This window comes from Spodoptera frugiperda, chromosome 27 (genome assembly GCF_023101765.2).
Source record: "Spodoptera frugiperda isolate SF20-4 chromosome 27, AGI-APGP_CSIRO_Sfru_2.0, whole genome shotgun sequence".
NCBI lineage: Eukaryota > Metazoa > Arthropoda > Insecta > Lepidoptera > Noctuidae > Spodoptera > Spodoptera frugiperda.
In genome coordinates, this window is record NC_064238.1 from 448,649 (window position 1) to 469,202 (window position 20,554).

Genomic DNA, 20,554 nt, shown 5'->3' on the forward strand with positions numbered 1-20,554 from the left:
TCCATGACACCGACCCCAGCCGTGGGTTGAGTCACTGATATACTGATGTCATATCAGTAAATCAGTGGAGTAGGAAGTGACCCTGGCTGGTGGCTGGCATGATAATTGCCATAATTCAATTAAGCTCTGATTGCGAGTTCGATTGTTTAGTTACGAGTGTGAGTGCTCAGTAGATGCCGTCATCCAGGATTTTTCCGTCTGCTCGCAGATGTGTGGTTTAGCTTGGGTAGGTACCTATGTACTGCACTTCATTGAATGCGGTATCTTAGGTATGTGTGTCACTTATACAGTTGGAATCTCCATAGCCACAGAAGAATCATTTTAATATGTCGGGAAAACAATGTTTACAATTTGAATAAGGTGAAAATGAGAGTTTCTCGAGAACCACTCCCGATGTTCATGTGTCTTCCCTCCCTCCCTCAGGCCGATAGCTGTGAGCTCGTAAACTGTGGCAGTAAACTTAAGTACGTAGTTCTTGTTATGAGCCAGAACGAGGTGTGTTGTCTGTATGTCAGTCACGCACACACTGTGTAAACTGCAGCGTCGAGTTTCCAATTTCCATACATTTTCATAATATTGATAAATGACGTAATGCACCTAGTCCTTCACGGTTCTGTTACGAGGTTCCCGTCCATATGTACTTTTACAGCCTAGAATATTTATTCATGTAAATTACAACCTACGTGAGAAGACTTTTTTCATTATAATGGCATTTTTTTAAAGAAATGTGAAGGATTATTCCATTTACGTAATGCTATCAATATGTGTTATAATATACTTGTTAGAAATCACAGGACCTACCACCACAAACTCCAATATGCCCGCCAGCAGGCACACGTCCACACTCCTCGCGTGGCATGTAGCATGTGAACAGCTTCGCATGGCGTGTGGCGTCTACATGTTATATATTATTATATAACTAGGGGAACAATCTGACCTAGACCCAGCCACTGAACTATCTACATGGGTTCGATATCATTTATAGTGTGGCGTTAACTTTCAAACATCAAGTACATTCTCTCTTAAAAAGTTGAATATTTGGTTTGGCTGGTAGAAAATGCCTACGGCATTAAGCCCACCTTGTACACTTTGATCTGCATAAAGAGTAATAAATAAATAAATAAATATAATGATAGAATAGAGAGAACACACAACGAATTCAACATAAGAACAATTTCAATATTTTCAGTGACATAATTATAGAACTGATATATTTACTGTATGTTTAGTCATTTAATTTCAAACCTTCAGACGCGATGTTTAAACCAATCAATCGTCCCTACAAGACAGACACTATCAACCACATCGACACCCCGATACCTTCATAACACAGTTTAACAAGTAAACTACAATGATAGACATATTCAGTCGAAAGTTCTACAACCTTCGGAGTGATGGCGATCGATTGTGATCACAAACGAAAGACAATGTTCTTGCAAGCATTCGTTTATTTACTAGGCTTTGGTGAGTTCAATACAAAACGTAGACAAAGGTAAATGCTGGGAAATGCATTATTTAAGTAAAAAGTATTTGGGGGCTCGTATACACAGATCGACTTCAGAATTCCACTAGATAAGCTGACATATTGAGCTATTTGTCAGAAACTACATATCTTTATTTCTCTATCTCATCCCTGGGAGTTGGTTGGTACTTTGACAATCATGAGTACACATGAGCCCCGTTAGTATTAGTAAGTTAGTGAATTATGTTATAGTAAGAAGTTAACACTTTCTGTAGCAGCGCCGGCGCCTGGCCATGGCGCGCGGACACGCTGCGCCGCCCGGGCCCGGCTGCACCTGCACAACAAACACATTTCATTTAGAATTTTAGATCAATCACTTACACTAATGTTTCAGACACCAGAACAATATGTCCCTTTCAATTTATTCCAAGTAGCCAATTAAGTCGAAATTAACTAAGTATATTATTAAATTAGTGAATTTTAACTGTAGGGTAGCAAGATTTGACCCGGTACTGCGGACTGCCTAGCAGGTTGTTGGGGCTCCGGCTCGGAAAGCAGCAGTAGGAACGGGGTGGTTTTAATCAGTAAGAGTCTGAAACTCCCGGAAGTCATTCAATGATTTTCCCCCTCAAAAAAAAGGTAGTAAGGTTTATAGGGATTTTACGATTGTAAACAAACATATCTTTCTCTTGTAGTGTCCTGTACTGTGTTTAAGTCTACAATGATGACTAGTATTAACAAATCAATTTGTCAAAAACTGTGTCTGACGTGTTTAAATCTATCCAGCATGTTTGTATTTACTCCAACTAATATTATATCGTGGACTCATATCAGTATCGGCGAGCTATGATTTCATGACGCTAACTAAATAGCGCGCTGTAATACATTTATATTTAATTTTATACAATTTGTTTGTTCAGCTACACACATGCGCCGCACTATTTATTTCTGTGAACGGTATCGAGTGAGGCGATTTATTTGTATGTACGAGTCTACTTTTAAATGCCAGATCTATTTTCTCTCGGATACTATTAGTGTTGCACGTTTGCAATGGTTATGGGATAATTAAGTGTGTCACACATTTCGCACGTCTGTCTCGGTTCGGTGTCGCCGCCCTAGTGGCCAAACGCGGCGACCTTGACCTGCCACAATAAGGCGGGCCACACACTTGTGTCTCCAATTAACATGTGCACGCTCCGCACCACCGCCACAGTCGCTCACACAAGTACACTACACACTACAAGCAGTACAACGTGACGTACCGCGCCAGATATTTCAGTAATGATTGATTGAATCAATCAAGGCATCAGAGCAGTTTATTAAATTACATGTTCTTTTGATTAGCAGCAAACCATTCGGCACTTGAACTTGTGATCGTTAATGTATGGAATAAATCTTCGTTTGTAAGGTCATTGCTATGATCCTGCGCGGGCTGGTGCGTGATTCATTGCTTTATTTGGTCGATGCCAGGCGGGACCCGGCGGCGAGCTATTCGCGAACCTATCACACGACGCATCAGCCGAGAGATTAAAAAAAAGATAAAATAGGTCACTATTGTACACAAAATAATATCTTATTTGTTTTATAAAGGAACTTAATTTGTCCGCCGGAAATTTATATCAAGTTGTTGTACAACACAACTAAACACGCTGTCTACATAGATTGCTGATCGACTATCACTGATTTCATATTATCGATAGCTGAGCGATTTAACTGTTTCATGTTAACCACGAGTCTAACAAACATTTACACAGCACACTGTACAATGAAAAACTAATAAAACTGTAATAATGACTTATTAATATTGTAGTAGACAGTATAATGGCTGACAAGCTGACACATTTCTTTTCTCACTACATTTTATTTCGTGTTGTTTGCAGGTAAGCTGCTGGTTCCCACGACGTGGACACAAAGCTACAAAGCTACGTGTTACGTGGCCCCGCTATGTGCGCGGTATGTCCTTACTTATTATAATTATAAGTTCCGAATTATTGTAAATTGAATGACTTTACAGTTTTGTGATTACGTGAAGGACACCTGACAGTAACAGGGTCACACACACGTAACCTTATTTATTAATTAGATCCAATGTATGTTATCGATGAGACTTAGCTGACTTACTCGCGCACTCAGAGTCATTTAATGGTTACTTATCCCAGTCCTTAGCAGTTGTTTTCCATACAAAATCGTTACTAAGGAATAGTTTAAGTAAGCATTAAATGACTCTGAGGGTGTGAAGCGACCAATTCTAATATTAATTGAATTCTTAGTTAAGTATCTGCTGAAAACATAAAGAGTTAATAGACTGCCGCACTCAGAGACATTTAATGTATCCTTGGTAACGATTCTGTTCCTAAAACAATTGCTACGGACTGGGTTAAGTAACCATTAAATGACTCTGAGTGCGGTGGTAAAACTTTAATGAAATACGTTAGCAGTTCATTGAATGTAATCGGTACAATGACAGTATCAGTATCGCCAGCACTCGCAGGTCGGTGGCTACAGCTGACTGGTGGTTGTTATTGCGTCGATATCGATTGCGTATAGTTTGTCCACCCTGCCGGCCCTGCATCGTGATGTCTTTACAAATACCAATAACTACACACATAACATGTAGTGTACGAGTATAATGAATGAATTAATGTATTGTGATAACTTATTCTTGCAAAAATCATAATTTAATACAAGCTACCAATATGTTAAACAACAATAGTAAAAAACATATGTACGTAAATGAATCATTATTCTTTTCGTTAGTCGCGTGTAGGTAACTAAAAAGTTCAATTATATGTTAGGTACCTACATAGAGGAATGTAGCCCTTATAATACATTTGAGAAATGTATTTCATAGCAAATGTGTCATGACTCCGTCACCGTCACGTTTGTTATATATCTTATATTTAGTAAACAGCAAGTAACGAGCTTGTAGCGAATTATTTTTAATGTGCTCTCTTTGTTCGACACAATGCAAGTAAAACAAATAACTGCCATCATTGAGCCGTGTTTGTTTGTTCAATAGTCGCCACAAACAATCTGCTTCACTCACACCAATTGGAACAACAACAATATGATCTAATGACGCGAGGAAAGCAAATTATAAAATGTTTAAATGTCTTAATACAAACCAGACTTTCTTGTAATTAACTCAAAGTAAATAACGTTTTGATTTGCGAAAAATCAATGAAACAATGTGCTTGTAATCCACTCGATAGCGTTCGTATGAATAATGTGTTGGAGACGCGTGGACATTCGGGCCATAGGCAAGAAGCAGGAAAGAAGACTAGGTCGTGGCAAATACGTATCGCAGTCACAACTCACTCTAAAATATCAATGGTTCGCGCGCTACGAACGCTACGCTACTACGCGGTAACGTAGCGCCGAGCAAATTGGTGTTATAATGTGAACATTAACAATCATATTTTTTTACTAACGGCATTTACTCTTACTTTAATAACTTCACATTAATTTATGAAGTTTTACTTTCATAGTATGCTTAGTTCATTAGCAATTACTTTCAAATCACATTGACAGGAAAGAGTTAAGTGTCAGTTTGCAATTGCAATGGTCCCTCTGTTGTTTGTGCCCTGTGCAGTGACTCGGCGAGGTCAGCCGACTGTTGTCTCTGTGATTGATCACTATTTTTAGATCCGATGACTGTTATAACGACACAACCTTTCCATCAATTTCTCGCTACCATATAATGCTCGTGTCCATTTTTAACAGCTTTTAATTCGTTATTTATTGCTCTTTGAAAACGAAGTCAATTAGATAAATGGTGGAATTAATGTCAATTGACATCTTTTAAAAAAACAAAGGACATCTATATAATGTCTTCCACAAAAAAACATTGGTCACGAAAGTTCTCTAATTCTCATAACGTTGATTTTATTTAACAACAAACAAGGATTTGTGTCAGAGTTAAGTGAAAGAGCCGTGATACAAACATGTAGCCTTACACATGTACACCTTATGTACATGTGTAAGGCTACACGCGTTTGCTTTTCACATGCTTAAATATATGTCATAACAAATCGATACTGCGGGCAAATGTCTGTGAAACATCACTACTTCATGGAATTTCTATGTTTAGTCAGCTCGTTTGCCACCTATTCCATAAAAAAACTCTTGTATCACCCACATGTTCTTCCTGTCGTAAAGATAGATAAATCAAACACACCATTAGTTGAAGACCTGTACGTATTAAATTAAATTTAAACTTAATTCCCTTATTGTCTCGACTCATACCCCAACGATACGAGTTAACACTCTTGTTCACACTGCTAATCCGCAACTTAACAGTAGTTCTTATCGGTAACATTGGGATTAGGTAGTATAGTGCTAAACCAGAATACCACCACTTAGGGCAGTTCTGTTGTCATATTTTACCCCGTTAAGCTATAGCGTAGTTTAATTCAACTTGGTCACAGGAATACGAACAATAAACTTCAAAAGAATACGTGCATAAAAAACATAACAATCTTACGTAAATAAACTATATGAGAAAATATCAAGTTACACAGAAACTATTTTAGGTAAATATTTTGGACCTACCTACAACCGACCCACGACAGTCTACAAAAAGAGTTACTATAGAGTACATTAGATACTGAAGATATAGAGGAAGGTGACTCACCAGCACGGTCCTGGTGCGCTCCTGGTAGCCGGTGCCGCAGGAGACGGAGCACTTGCTCCACTCGCCCCACGGGCTCACCTGGCAGTCCCCGGCCTGGGCCAGAGATGGTCCTGCACGACACATTCAACATTAACGTAAAAACCTTTCTTGTTTCAAAGTTACGTCATGTGACAATGACGAAACCCCAAAACGCGAGTGTGTATTAACCTCAAGGTGGATGTGTCCGTGTAAGGAGAAGCCAAAATACTCCGCGGCAGGCCTTGACCCACCCGCGATATAAATAGACGCTTGTGTCGAACCCTGCCCAAACTTGCCTCGCTTGTGCTAGGATTTATACAGTTTTTTTTTTGTTTGTAAATTCAACCACGTAAATGTAAATCTTCACATCAATTACTCCATAAGTATAACTGAGTGATCTTTCAATAGGGAGTAAATAGATTTATTTCTATAACAGCGACACGCTCAAGTTCAAGTTCGTTGTTTTTAGTTAGTTGTTTGGCAAAAAGAATAGATTCTGAAAAACTTTAATAATGTTCCCAACTCCAGTTTGTTACTCGATATTTTTAGTGAGCAAATTAAAATAAATCAGGTTCTGTATTGCATCGGCTGTCAGTACTTACCATTAACGTTATTGGACGTCGGCACGGCGTTGTTCAGTGTGGGGCCCGGCAATGGGCCTGGGAGTGGGCCCAACTGTGGGAGCCCTGCTGGTGGGCCGCCTCCTCCTGTACAATACAACCATACAAACATTAGATAAATTACAAATAGGGTACATAAGTACGTATTCATATAGGAATCATAATTAAACAGCTTTATACAAACAATAGACTTTACTGAAGTTTTTCTTTTTATTAAAACTAAGTTTACCAATCCATAGATTGGTTTTACTAGTTTTACTAAAAAAACTTACTTTTACTTAGTTTTACTAGAAAAACGACTTTCGTCATTTGTCAAACCCTTACAGAAAAACAAAGGGGAGTTCTTTAACTCCTATAAATATATTATCATACTGAAATTGTTCCTGAAACACATCAATCAACTGTAGTTGCTATGGTACATTCTCTTTAAAAGTAGTTGCAGTGGTTGGGAAAGTGTATATAACACTATACAACATATAAAGCCCTATATATAGCTTGTAATTTCCTATAAGTTATGCAAATTGTGACCCTACGACCGCCACTTAACGCTAGCGCTAATCGAACCGTCAAATTGTGATGATTTATATCGGTTCCCTTTTCATATACGTATGTTGTATGTGTACCTACGTATAATTATATATTTCACGTTTAGTAGTACGTAGTAACGGTACGGGCGACCAATATTACAATACATAGTTATTTTCACATTAGTAAGTACTACGAAACGATAAATACTCGAATATCGTCGAATTTGTATCGTTATGTCTGCGCTATTAGTCGGAACACAATGAAACACAATATTTAGTACGTGGACACTGTTGCTAGTCGTTCTAACTAGGTATTTATAACTGTCAAAAACATGGGCAATCAGTGTGAACAATGCTCGGTGGGTACTTGTATAGCGTCTACTAATGTGAGGCTATGAAGCACCTGTATCATTATCTTGACAGTTTGACATTACGCACAGGTCGCGGCAATAACCGTCTTCCGGTGAGAGACAATATTTAACCGTGTCAAAAGTTACATAGAGACAGTGAGAGACTAGTTCCAATGGTCTTCGTGTGAACAAATATTAATGTAAGTAGCTTTAATAACTAGAAGCGGAAGGAGTATATAATTCATAAGTACTATTATTATTTATCTGGGGGCACAGTAGTGCCCCCGCCAAGACGAGCCAAGCGAAGCGCAAGCGCAAGGGCACTACCTACCTTTTCTCGAAGCGCTTCGTCGTATTTTTGAACCTTCATAACTTGAGTTTGGGTTATACCAGATAAACAAAATTTTCAGGATATAATGTCAGTGGTAGACTTAATAAACCTCTAAAGTTTCAATTGCATAGCTCTTATACTTTAGATTTTATTGATATCTAAAATACCCCGATTTCGTCACTCACTCACTGATGATCAACAAAATTCTTAAGGTACTTCCTGAAGTCCTAGAAAACTGAAATTTGGTATGTAAGCTAGTATTAGTACCCAAACAACAAAAAAATCCTAAAACTTGGAACTTTTACCCCCCAACCCCTTAAACTAGGGGGTGAAAGTTTGTTCGAGACTTCCGCAACTTTTGACGCTAGAGGTCTGAATGCGGCCGCGGAGGGGTAAAAATCTGAAATAGGGAAACCTAATTCCCTACACACAAACTTTTCATCAAATCAAAACATTATCCTACCCATAAGTACTTAGATATGAATAATATTACTACACTTCACTTCGGTAAGTGTTTATTAATCAACCTATACTTTTGAACATAAGCATCGTAAGTATAGTATGCGCCAACGCCCGCCGCCTGCCCCTTCGTCCCCGCGCAGTAGCTAAAAATAATCGGCCCGTCAGCGAGCGCGGCACCCGAACGCGGGCAGACGCGCGAGGGCAGACGTCGTTGACGGTTGTCTCGTTGAATGAAAAATTTTCGGAATATTTCGGTGATTTAAAAGTTTGCTATCGCGGAGAAAAAAACCATTTGCCTAATATTTAATTGTTAGTAGTTTAGTAGGTAAAGGTTTAGATACTAGTGTTTTAATTTTCATTGATAAAAAGTATTAGGATTACGTTTGCAATTTTCTTATAAATTTAGTAGTTTAGTAGGTGAAGGTTTAGTTAGGTACTAGTGTTTTAATTTTCATTGATAAAAAGTATTAGCATTACGTTTGCAATTTTCTCACAAATTTAATTAAGAAATTCAAAGATTGAATAAGTAGGTATTTGCAATTAAGTAGTATAGGTTAGTAGGTATAATATGTTCTATCATAAGCAACCTACAAAAAGAAATGAAATCTCACAAAAACATTTCATGTTAAATGTTGCCAAGACGAGACCATATAGCTCGCACTGTCAAAAAGTAATCAGATCCCGTGTAGAGCCAAGTTTCTAACCCTGGTAATCGAGCCCTGGCGAGTCGGCCGAGTGCGGCCGACTCGCCAGTTACGTCCAAGGTTTGCACGCCTACGAGATTATAGCGTAATAACTCTGCTACGCGCTACGAACTACGCAGTACGAGCTATGGCTGTAGAATTTCCCCGTAACTTGAGTATGAAATTAGGGCTTATCGATTTAGGTCTGGGCATGTGGGGTTAGAAACTTGGCTCTACACGGGATCTGATTACTTTTTGACAGTGCGAGCTATATGGTCTCGTCTTGGCAACATTTAACATGAAATGTTTTTGTGGGATTACTATGTGCAGTACTCACAGTAATTTAAAGATTATTTAAACTATTCCTTAGTAACAATTTTGTTCGGAGCACTATTGCTAAAGACTGGTGTAAGTAACCATTTAAACGACTGTGAGTACTGCTACTGCCGTACTGACAAAGCCTTACTAGGCTTTATTACTAAAAAAATATCAAAAGGTATAATTATGACTAATTTCTTGCTCAATTAAACTCTCTGGAGTAGTCATTGACTTGTTAACGTTTAAAACTTAAAATTAACATTAGTTTTCGTTTCCGCTATTACTGAACTAGTTGTAACCTCGTCAGGAAGTTAAACTTTATTGATTTTTGTGTTTGTTTCTTACACATATTTACATATTATAGTTATATGCTTAAATGGGAGAACGCGTGAACTAAGTCGCAGTCGCTAAGGTACGCGACTGAAATGTATGAAGTCGCGATAAAAATATTCACCCCAGTTTCAAAACACCTACATATGTATATCTAATTGGCTATTCAGAATGTTAGTAAAACCATTTCAGAATTTTAATATCCACTGCCTATGTACTTGAAACATCTGAAATACATGTAAAGAGATGATGATTATTCTAAATAAAACATTGTTGTGTTCAGACGGCGCCCGCCGCCGCCGGCCGCAGCCCGCGACAAGTGCGACGTTTGTCTATTTTTTGTTCTAAAATGACATAATGTACTAAATTAACATGTCCGACACGTATCGTTACAGATTTAACAAAGACATCAAACAAAAGGAATGTCAAAACATTCGTATTTTTACGAGATGATCGTAAACTGAAAATTGGTGGAGTGTTGTGACGTCACGCGGTGACGTGATCGTGACCTCACCGTCTGAGGGTGATCTGCACAGATTGCCGGGGTCGCGCGTCTACCCCGCACGCACACACGCACACCTAGTACGTACACGCCACACGTGGGCCACGTAATGAAGCGAGCGGCGACCAGCCCGCCGGCCCGAGCCGGAGCTCGTAAATTCCACCTTTGTTGACTGCCTTTTGACAGTTCGTTTCAATGTTTACAAGCCAAAAATAATTTTGTGCAAACAAATCGGTTGTTTGATCTTCGGAACATAAAAGAGCTCTCGTACAAGCTAGTCTGGATAGCGCGAGGAATGGATCACAAAGTGCTCTCCTGCGATGTAATAAACTATGATTAATTACAATAATCTGACAGCTCGCGCACTAAACTTACATACGTCGGCTGACAGATGCGAATAGGTGTTGTAGATCATATCACGGGAACCTTGCGGTCTAAGATGTAGTGACAGTGTGAATGACCCTAAACAAGGGGTGTCAGCAGTGTTGTGGTGCTGGAAGGTCGGCGGTTCCACCTGGCGACTGAGTCAGCTGGCAGCGCGCCAGGCCGGCGCGGGCCGGGGACACTGCTATCAATTACTGCAGATACATTAAATGATCTCACTGACACAAGATAAAGCGCTATTTGAGTGCTTCCGCCAATTCATATCGTTCATTTCGATATAGAATCTATTTACATATTAGGGTCGTAGACCCGAATAGGAGAGTATCCCATTCCTATGTACCTATTTCGTTATTGTAATGTACGTAGACATTCATAGATGAAGATTTTTAAAATAATTAATTCATCTTTAAAATTTATTATATCGCGAAAGGGTTGTATGATAAATAGAAAAATTAGACTTAATAAAAATGCCTGGCAGGCTTGTGTGACAAGACAACGATCAAGAACCTTAAAACATACACAAACAAAGTGCTTTGTCCGCGGTCACACAAATTGCAATAAAATTATAACGGACACTACATGCATACTCCGGTCCGTTTTATTTGTAACCAGAGCTTGTGCAATCAAAATAATATCTTATAATATTATCAAAGTAACATTTCGAAGTAATGTTACACATTATCTAGAGAATAAGACGCAATACTATTCATTTCAAGGTTTTAATACGTTTAGTAAAACGCACAAAAACACCGGCTTTAGTAAGCAGCCAGCAATCGTTCCACAAATGTCAACACGAACACTACAATACGTAACGAACAAAGGGGACGTGACACTGGGCTCCAGTGATGTCACGACTCGCTGGGGAGGACAGCGTGACGTCACGGCTGGCACCTGTCGCCCCACCGGCACCCACCGGCACCCACCGGCCCACTGCGCCACATTGCGAGCTCGTGGCGGAGCGCCCTTCGCGACCGACTGGCCCACTGTCCAATGTTTTGTTTCCACCAAATCAGGGGCCCGATTAATCATTTTGACATTTTCGTATGTTTTATACAAATAGGGTAATAGAGTGGGCCGTGGTAATCACCCGGCAGTCATCTCGTCCGTATACAGGCAGCGAAGGTTAACGAATAAATGTAATCTTATTAATATTTCCTGGATATTTGAGCAAATGTAAATTTGAAATAAGTTACGTCAACAAGATGTAGGTGACAAGTGTGATCATGGCGATCGTACGTTTTTAGACAGTACCTAAATACCGAGCTTTTTTAAGGATCCATGTATCAAGAGATTCACATATCTCACAGATTTTATTTTCACTAGCAATAAGTCTAGTTAGTCATCGAATGATTCAGGATACTATTTAGACTATCTAGTACATGTTGGAGTGACGGCGCGAGTCGATGACCGCAACCATTTCTACTAATATTGTAATATACACACGTTGGTCAATGCGATCGTGTGATTAGGATGCAGTGATATCACATCGCCATGTATTGCTTGTTGATGTAGGCACGTCATGATAATGAAACTTGAACCCTTTGCCGACGTACCAAGTCTGATTTTAGATTATGTACAATAAGATCAGGTGCAACAAGTAGCTCATAGTTGTGAGACGGCTAGTATCGAATGTAAACTAGTCCTGTGGGTTTTTGCAAACATTGTCACACACTAGAATGTCCTCCTGTGACTCCTGTGACCCAGAAAACATTATTTAACTCTCAAAAACAATTGTTGCTAGGTAAAACTTCGTATGTCCTGTCAGTGCCATGTGAGGATGTATCGTGACGTACCCAGTATGACGCTACAGGTGTTGGTGCAGTCCTCCTGCGTGATGAAGTTGTTCTGGTTCCCGCGGCAGCCTCCGTACGCGAAGGGCACGCACATGCCCTTCTGCGCCATGAACGTCCAGCGCTGGTACAGGCCGCGGCACGGCCCGGGGTCCGCCTCCTCCATGCAGATACCTGCCAAGGGCGATATACTTAGTTACACGATGTAACACATTCTATGACACTTTCTACTTATCTACACTCGTGATCTCATTCCATACATTACTAACTCCTACTTAATTTTTTTATCTTAACAACCGGCTGCAACAGACTGTCTCCCTATTAGTAAAGTGTGTGTTAACATCTATGTGTGCACTTCTCTTGGAAATAGAAAGAGTGCGTAGGTACAGTAGAGTCCGTTTATAATGACATCGAAAGGAATTGACAAACACGTCATAATAAGCGGACGTCATACAAAGCGTTATGTATAAATTAAAATCTTTTTTATGTAAATATGTATGTATTAAGTATTTTAATACAGAAACATAGTATATTTGCATATATGTAAGACCATATTAAATCAAAATCAAAATTGCACGTAATCAGCAGATTATTATAATAACACATACAAGTGTATTTTTTATTGTAAGTAATCTGTAATTTTTGTCTGCTTTTGTTTCTTCATTTTATTGTAAAAACAGACTCTCACACTATTGTGTATAGAAGACATAGCTATGGTCAAATTATCATTTTCAATATTGCTGTGCCGTGCCGAACGTCGTCGGGAATTAACGAACATTATTGAAGGTAAAGAATCGTGCCGGTCATTATAACCGGACATAATTTATTAAAAATGGGTCATATAAAGCGGCATGTCACTGTAAGGGAAGTCATTATATCCGACTTTTTTATAAAGATTTTTATTTGAAAACCAAACTTCGTCATGCTATTACGTTATAATAACCGGTTGGTCAATATAGGCGGAGTCATAATAAACGGATTCTTCTGTACCTATTTATTATTGATTTCGGAAACAAACTCCTAAATGGATGTAATGTATGTGCCCTGTAACTCTGGTACTCCTACAAGTTTATGGACACGCTAGTACTATTTTTATGATCGCCGTAACTCAAGCTCGGCTGACCTTGTGCTGTTCATAATATTTATTAACGCTCAGATTTCGCATGATTCTGTCAACATCTTGCGGTTCCAATGTGGACATCAACCATAACACTATCAGTGATGGTGTGCGACTGTACCGACTGTTTACTACTCGTAGACAATAAACCTCGCTACTGAGGAGTGTGAATTACAAAGTAAATGTAAAAAGTGACAGTCGTGTGTGTCGCGGGTCTGTGTTATGTATGTGCAGTGTGCATTCAGCCGGTACATGTGATAAGGCGATACATTACCATATGTCGTGCAACTCCTGATACGAACTAGTTCAACTAAGTGGTGAACATTTTGTGCATAGTACCTAACTTAGAGAAATAGGTACTCACGTTTAGCGGTCATCATATCGATGGCGCAGCTCTCCCGCTCCTGGCAGGGCCGCTGCTGCATGAGCTCGACCTTGGCGGAGCAGTCCTGCTGGCGGTCGGCGGGCACGAGCAGCAGGCGCATGCGGAAGCGCACGCCGCGGCCGCACGAGGCCGAGCACGGCGACCAGGCGGCCCACGGCGTCGTCGGGCACGCCGGGTCCGACACCTCGCGCTCCTCCTCCGTGCACTGCGGCTCCATGCACTTGCGGTTCTCCTCTGGAATCGTTAAACACAATATAGTAATACTCCTCTAACTGGCAAAAACAAAATATGTACAGGCATATTTACTGCCAGAAATAGACATATTTTTAGAAATGGTTTAAATTTTTCCTTGAACCACTTTTATTAGATCTGTAAATCAGATAGGCAATAATGGATATTGTGCTCCCAGTTTCCTCTAAGCAGTAGGTACCCTAGACATTTGAAATAGGTACCTACTGCCATCTAGCGGATATTGCGCGAACTACTACTAGTAGCCGTACGTACCCCGCAGCCAAACTTTGTGCCTACGGTGTAACATTACGAGTCTACGAGGGAAGTTAATATGTGGCGCTAGTGAGCAATCACCAGTTGTTATTCTAACTATCACGCTGTAATATACAATGTAAGCAAGTAGTTACCAGTGGCCACGAGCGGGCACTTCTTGATGCCCATGTGGTTGCGGAAGTGCCTGCGCCGGGTGCTGACCCCGACCCCGCAGGTGACGGAGCACTCGCTCCACGGGCCCCACTCCGAGGTCTCGCAGATACCCTCGTTGGCCTCGATGGGGGTCGCGTTGTTGTCCGAATCCTCGGGGACACCGCTGTCACCTCTAGCGATGGCACAAATGAACACATTGATAGTCGATTATTCTTATTACTAAACACAGAATAAACATAATAATGCACACTGCTGCAATTCGTCGCTTACGTTTGCAACTCAAGTTTACTAACCGAGATTAATCTTTACAATGAGTAATTGTTCAGTGTCTAAACAAAAGTTTCGTGTTCAAACTCATGACAAGTCATATGTCAAATCAGACATAAAGTAAACCGTTAAGAACGTTTTGATCAACCACCCTTAAGCCATCTTTTAACTAAGAGTTACGTAAAGTGAGAGAGCACCTACATTAAACTCTTACTTGTACTATTTGTTGTGAAAATCTAAAGGTAAAGGTTTCCTTAAAATCTATTCTATCGCAGTAAGTGATGTATGTATACTCACTCGCACTCCGGCACGGCGGCGACACACATCTCCTTGGACACGAGCTGGCGGTCGCACGAGAACATCTGCGCCTTCTGCGGCATTCGGTACTCGCGGGTGCGCATGCGCAGACCCTTGCCGCAGCTCACCGAGCACTGAGACCATGCGCTCCACTCCGTCACCGCGCACTCCGCTGTCGATCAAATAGTATTACTTACTTTAACAATCCACAACACAATAAATACATCGATCAAAATACACTAGTAAAAATCCGTTGTATGAGTAGTGGTACTGACGTCTGTTAACAGCCTGCGTGTTCTCCTCCTCCTCGACGACTTGCTGCAGCAGCACCTCCTCGTCGCAGGAGCGGGAGATGAGCCGCTCCCGCGTGAGGTAGAGGCGCGCCATGGGCGGCACGGCGTCGGCGCCCGGCGAGTAGAACGGGGCGCGCGGGTCCTCCGGGTACATCGGGGTGATGCGGTACATCTTCTCGCGGGGCACCGTCTCCGAGTTTGGCGACTGAAACCACGCCCACACTCATTATACAACCTCATTATTTATTTATTGAGAACTTTAAGTCATATCCATTTCTTCGTAGCCGTGTACTACGAAATGCTACGGCGTAGTCGGTGTCAAAGAAAGTTGCTACGATACTACGCAGCGTTACGTAGTACGTCGTAGCTCTTTATATATTATTTTGATTGCACTAAATTTGCAACAAAATTATTGATACTGCAATTTAGTAGTCAGTGTAATGACAGTGAGTACCGTGGTTTAATTCATAAATGTTCTAGAAACACGGCATAGTATATTTTATTATTGAAAAAAGGTTTACGAAGCTTCCTCACCATGTAAGAGATGCCATTGTCGGTGCCAGCGTCGTAGGGGAACAGGTCCACCACCTTGGACTCCGCCCAGGTGCAGTCCTTCTGGCACAGGTTCAGTCCGCTCACGCCAACCACCCAGTCGGGGGACGGACCTACCGCACAGAGGAGCAGGAACCAGTTAACTAGGATACTAGATGTGTGGGCTCTGAGGCTTACGTTATATCAGGCCACCATTTAGGGTTCTATAAGATATATAAACAAACTTTAAGCTGTCACATAATATGATGTATGTCTCACCGAACATGGAAGCGAGCGAGAGGTACGGCCTCTTCCTGTCGGTGGTGAACGCGGCGCTGGTGTTGGAGTTGACACGTGGGTGCCACAGACCCTGCGCCTTCACGATGGAGCGCAGCTTCGAGCCCTGCTGCCGCAACTCTGCCTCGAGTAACCCTACTGAACCCCACTCCGCTAAGGATCTGAATAACGGGACACCACAATAAAATAAATTATCTACATTTGACACATCGTACAGAGACGAAACGAAAGCTAGAACTGCTAAATAACAAAATAATTTACTTCACGTGACGGTACAACTAGTGTTTCACAATTAGCAAGCAATCACCTGAACCCGTCGGTAGCGATCTCCCCCTCTCCCCAGAACTTAAAGTTCTTGGGGTGCGTGGCGCCGATGACGTCAGAGAAGTGCGTCAGCCACATCGCCTGCACCGGGAAGTCCTTGGGGTGCGTCTGCGGGGACCATAGCCCTTCGAACACCATCTGTAAACAACATGGCACACGTTTTTAAACTAAGTTAAGAACACTATTCGTTTGCTAGTAGTACCTATAGCTCGTGTTTTTATATATTAGATAAAAAATAAGCTTAGTTTAATGTCCACTGACCCTGTACTTGGCATCGTCGCAGGCGCAGCAGTCACTGGCCTGCAGCGAGGTGTCCTCACACACGCGCTTGGTCAGCTGGCCGTCCTCCGCGAACCAGCGGCTCGCGTTCTCGTACACCATCGCCCTGGGTGACACAGTCGTTAACAAACATTGTGCTTATTGACATTAACAACGCTACTAAAAATAAAGAGGTGCAAAAGACTACAAAAAATTGAAACTGCAGTGTATTATTAGCATAATTAGTTTCAACATACTTGAGCAGCACGCAGCCGGAGCCGGCGGGCGGCGCCTTCCACATAACCTGCACCTCAGTCTTAGGCAGGTCATCAGACTCGATGACGGAGTTGGTGCACTCCTCGTCGAACTTGGTGAGCGTGTCGGCGAACAGCTGGAACTGGCCCTGCTTGCTGGGCGCGCGCAGTGCCGCGGGGTCCAGCGGGTCCAGCTTCAGCTGGAACCGCGTGAACTGCTGCACCACGTCGTGCGTGCGGGACCCCACCAATGTCACTGGAATTACAAAGAAGTGGTTTTCATTGCGTTTGTTCGGGGCAATAAAGGGATGGAAAGCTTACGCACAATGTACACGAAAGGTTACTCAAATACGATTTTGAGTAATTTCCAAATGCAACAGGAAGATTTGCAATGAAACCTAACGGTACCGTGATAAAAGTTCCAAGTATTTCAGTGCACACAACCAGGCATCCGGGATTATTATCATTTCAAGCTAAATTATGTATGCACCATGCCAGTAGGTATATATATGACATATAGGTACTCATACATATAGTTTCACTAGCTTCTGCCAGCGGCTTTGCAAGCGTTCCCGTGAGATAAATAGTAGCCTATATCTTATTCCAGACCTTAATCTACCCCTGTTCTAAATTCCATACTGATCCCTTCAGCCGTTTTTAAATTATTGGGTAAAAAAACATAGGCACAAACAAACGTTCGCATTTATTAATGAGTACATTATCGAAACATGTAGATGTGTCGACACGTTCTCTCGAAGGATCCGAGTCGATCTCTTAACGAACAGCAGTGTAATCTTCCTGACCTCATTGGTTCTATAACTCGCGGAAATATTTATAAAGAGATAAAAGTCAATAATAATTTGCGCGCTTTCGGATAACACATCTTCCTGTCTTGAAGTCACATGATATGGACGTTTAAATTTAAAGATTTTAGTTCAAGCAACGTGACACTTTGTCTACACTCTGCAGTTTTTTTTTAATTTCGTTACCACATAAAATATGTGAATCACATAAAGAATTGTCCTGTCCGAGACTCGAACCTGCGACACGTGTACAGTAGTCAGTCACTCAACCACTACGCCAACCGTATAATCTTCAGATTTTGACTACGGCTAAACTAAAATGAGTTATACAGTCTGTGCTGGACTGTGACTTGTGCATATTGGTATTTCGACAACTGGTAATAACAAATACTTAACTATTTAGCTTTCGTTTAACAATAAAAATAATACTTAAATGAAATTTACTAAAAAGAATAAAAATCCAAGATATACCGACCGACGTATCTCTCTCCGGGAGCATATCGCTCCACTTCCCCGTTGACGATGAGCCTGTAGAAGTTGTCTCCCGGGGACTTGGGGCTCGCGGGCTCGCGCGGCTTCAGCTCACAGGCCTGCGCGTGCGCAGCCACCAGTAACACCACACACAGCCGCCACATGTCGCTGTAGTAAACACACATGCACTTTAACTATTTATTTTTCATTATTTACGAATAAGGATTAATAGATGTTTGTCGTTATTTGTGGAATGGATATTTAGAATGAGTGTGGCAGAATATTCCAGCAGCTGCGTGATGATCTCACCAAGCTCGCGCGTGTGTCGGCAGCAGAGTGCGGCTGCGCGGCGGTATCGCGCTCGCCCGCTCCGCAGATAAAGGGTCAAACCTCTCCGACCCCTCGCGTCAAATCGTGCCATATTTGATGCGATATAAGACAATATGTTTACGAAACATACCTACAACTTGAATAGAAATTATATTTACTGAAAATATAGACCAGGAACCTATAAAATTGCAGTGGCTAGCGTGACGCTAAGGATTGAGCTTTAGTGTTAACAGGAATCGTTAAAGTCGGAGCGCCACGACAGGTTTATGTACCGCACTGGAGCAGTTAAATTATTGTAAAGTAGGACACTGTTCCTCTTTACTGCATATCTGCTATTTACGTATTGTAACAGGGATGTTAGTACCTAAAGGCAAGTTTGTTGAACAGGCGAACTACATTGAATTTCATTCAAAACTATATGCTCTACAGGTGCTAGACATTTGATATAACCAAATATTTGAACTTGAATCTCAAAAATCTGTTTCAGGTAAAGCTCCCTAATAAGGAAACAAGAGGAAGTTTTACCTTACGATTCAATAATAACTGTAATCTACAAAGGCCTCTAACCTACCTTGTGGTCTATTCTAGGTACACCTATAGTCCTATTACGTAATAGCAACAGAGCATTATGAACAACAAAATATACAACACGTGTATCACAATCACGGCCTACTTTAGTTAGGATACTACCGGCAGACGCAACCTGTCCAGCTTCAAATCTGGCCAGATCAGATGAGAGTGGTACTCGTTTCCACTTGCTTTAATAAACATATCAACAGGTATCAGTATCCAGTACTAACTCGTACGGAAAATGGGATCAAAGTGTCTTCTGCAACGACTTTCTAGTCTTCCCTCATTGTCTACAACCGTTCATTTATCTGTGGTGATAGTTGCAAGTTAGAATACACTTACCTCTGTGTCTGACAGGATCTTACGTCCGCCGGACAGGGCGCAGTGTCACTACGGCAGCGAATTAACAATAACTTCCCGTGCGTGTGTCTTGTGCTTTACATGATACTTCCACTGACAGTCTCGAGGAGAACGGTGGTGATCAGCAGTGAGTCTGCAGTAAAGCGCTTACTGTAACTTATTGTTAACAGGGACGCCCCACTACCCACTCAGTTCTAGAGATGCACTGAAGCAAATGGAGCTGAAGTCGCGCCCCCGACGTCACGTAAGCTCGTGGTGCCGGTGCAGTCGGTGGACAGGTCAGCGCGCGGCGAGCCTCGGTCGCGGACAGCGGGTGCTCGCGCGCCAAGTGCCGTCTTCCGGCCGCCGCTCATTACCCGCGCGTGCGCATACCTTCGCGCCCACGTCCACGCTTGCAGGACTCACAGATTACGCACACCCTATTATTGTCTTACATAATTAATTGAACGCTTCCTCCGTTACGGCAATGTCCTTATTATTAATACAGTTGCTTCTCTCCAAAGCCACATATGAAGTCGAAGCAAAGGTCAGAGGCACCAACGTTTTCTTTATTTCCTTTTTATCTTATTTTTTTATTTCAAGAAAATTGTTGCCTCACGCTAGGATTTTCTCCTGTGTCGTAGGTGTGTTACAAACATACAATTGCAAACATACAAGTTCAAATGCACATAACAACCAGACCTGAAACCACAATTTGTGAATCACATAAACAATTGCCCCGTGCGGGAATCGAACCTGCTACACGCAGCGACTACCGCTGCCCAGCCACCACGCCAACGGTGCAGTCGATGTGCAAGTGCGGCGCTTATAACTATCACCTATCGATTACAACTGGATATTAAATGCGGTATAACTGGTTAGATATATTGCTGGTACATAGTGGAAATAAAAATTAAACAATACCACACCTATACTACTTTATACACTCTA

General features: G+C 41.6%; 2 protein-coding genes across 3 annotated transcripts in view; one reads left to right on the forward strand and one right to left on the reverse strand.

Moving 5' to 3' along the window:
• Positions 1–20,554, forward strand: part of LOC118263361 (phosphatidylcholine:ceramide cholinephosphotransferase 2) — a 78,969-nt gene that overhangs the window by 32,623 nt on the left and 25,792 nt on the right. The gene's annotated exons all lie outside the window — the stretch shown is intronic.
• On the reverse strand, positions 1,431–19,927 carry LOC118263364 (spondin-1). Of its 2 annotated transcripts, none has more exons than XM_050705436.1 (15): positions 19,607–19,927; positions 18,369–18,532; positions 17,094–17,346; positions 16,840–16,963; positions 16,562–16,716; positions 16,237–16,415; positions 15,961–16,091; positions 15,409–15,631; positions 15,134–15,305; positions 14,551–14,741; positions 13,892–14,146; positions 12,414–12,584; positions 6,716–6,820; positions 6,096–6,205; positions 1,431–1,796 (listed from the first exon to the last, which is right to left on the reverse strand). In XM_050705436.1, exons 2-15 carry the CDS (start codon positions 18,526–18,528, stop codon positions 1,722–1,724), a joined length of 2,304 nt encoding a protein of 767 aa, XP_050561393.1. In that variant the 5' UTR covers positions 18,529–18,532; positions 19,607–19,927; the 3' UTR covers positions 1,431–1,721. The 2 variants fall into 2 exon arrangements, with proteins under 2 accessions (XP_050561393.1, XP_050561392.1); XM_050705435.1 differs by lacking the exon at positions 19,607–19,927 and adding an exon at positions 18,674–18,836.

Bases quoted from the DNA above. Each gene is read 5' to 3' on its own strand.
- LOC118263364 (XM_050705436.1), bottom strand. From the start codon at position 18,528: ATGTGGCGGCTGTGTGTGGTGTTACTGGTGGCTGCGCACGCGCAGGCC. The intron at 17,347-18,368 runs GTCGGTATATCT...TTGTAATTCCAG, and splicing joins TCCCGGAGAGAGATACGTCG to TGACATTGGTGGGGTCCCGC. The intron at 16,964-17,093 runs GTATGTTGAAAC...TGTGTCACCCAG, and splicing joins TCCGGCTGCGTGCTGCTCAA to GGCGATGGTGTACGAGAACG.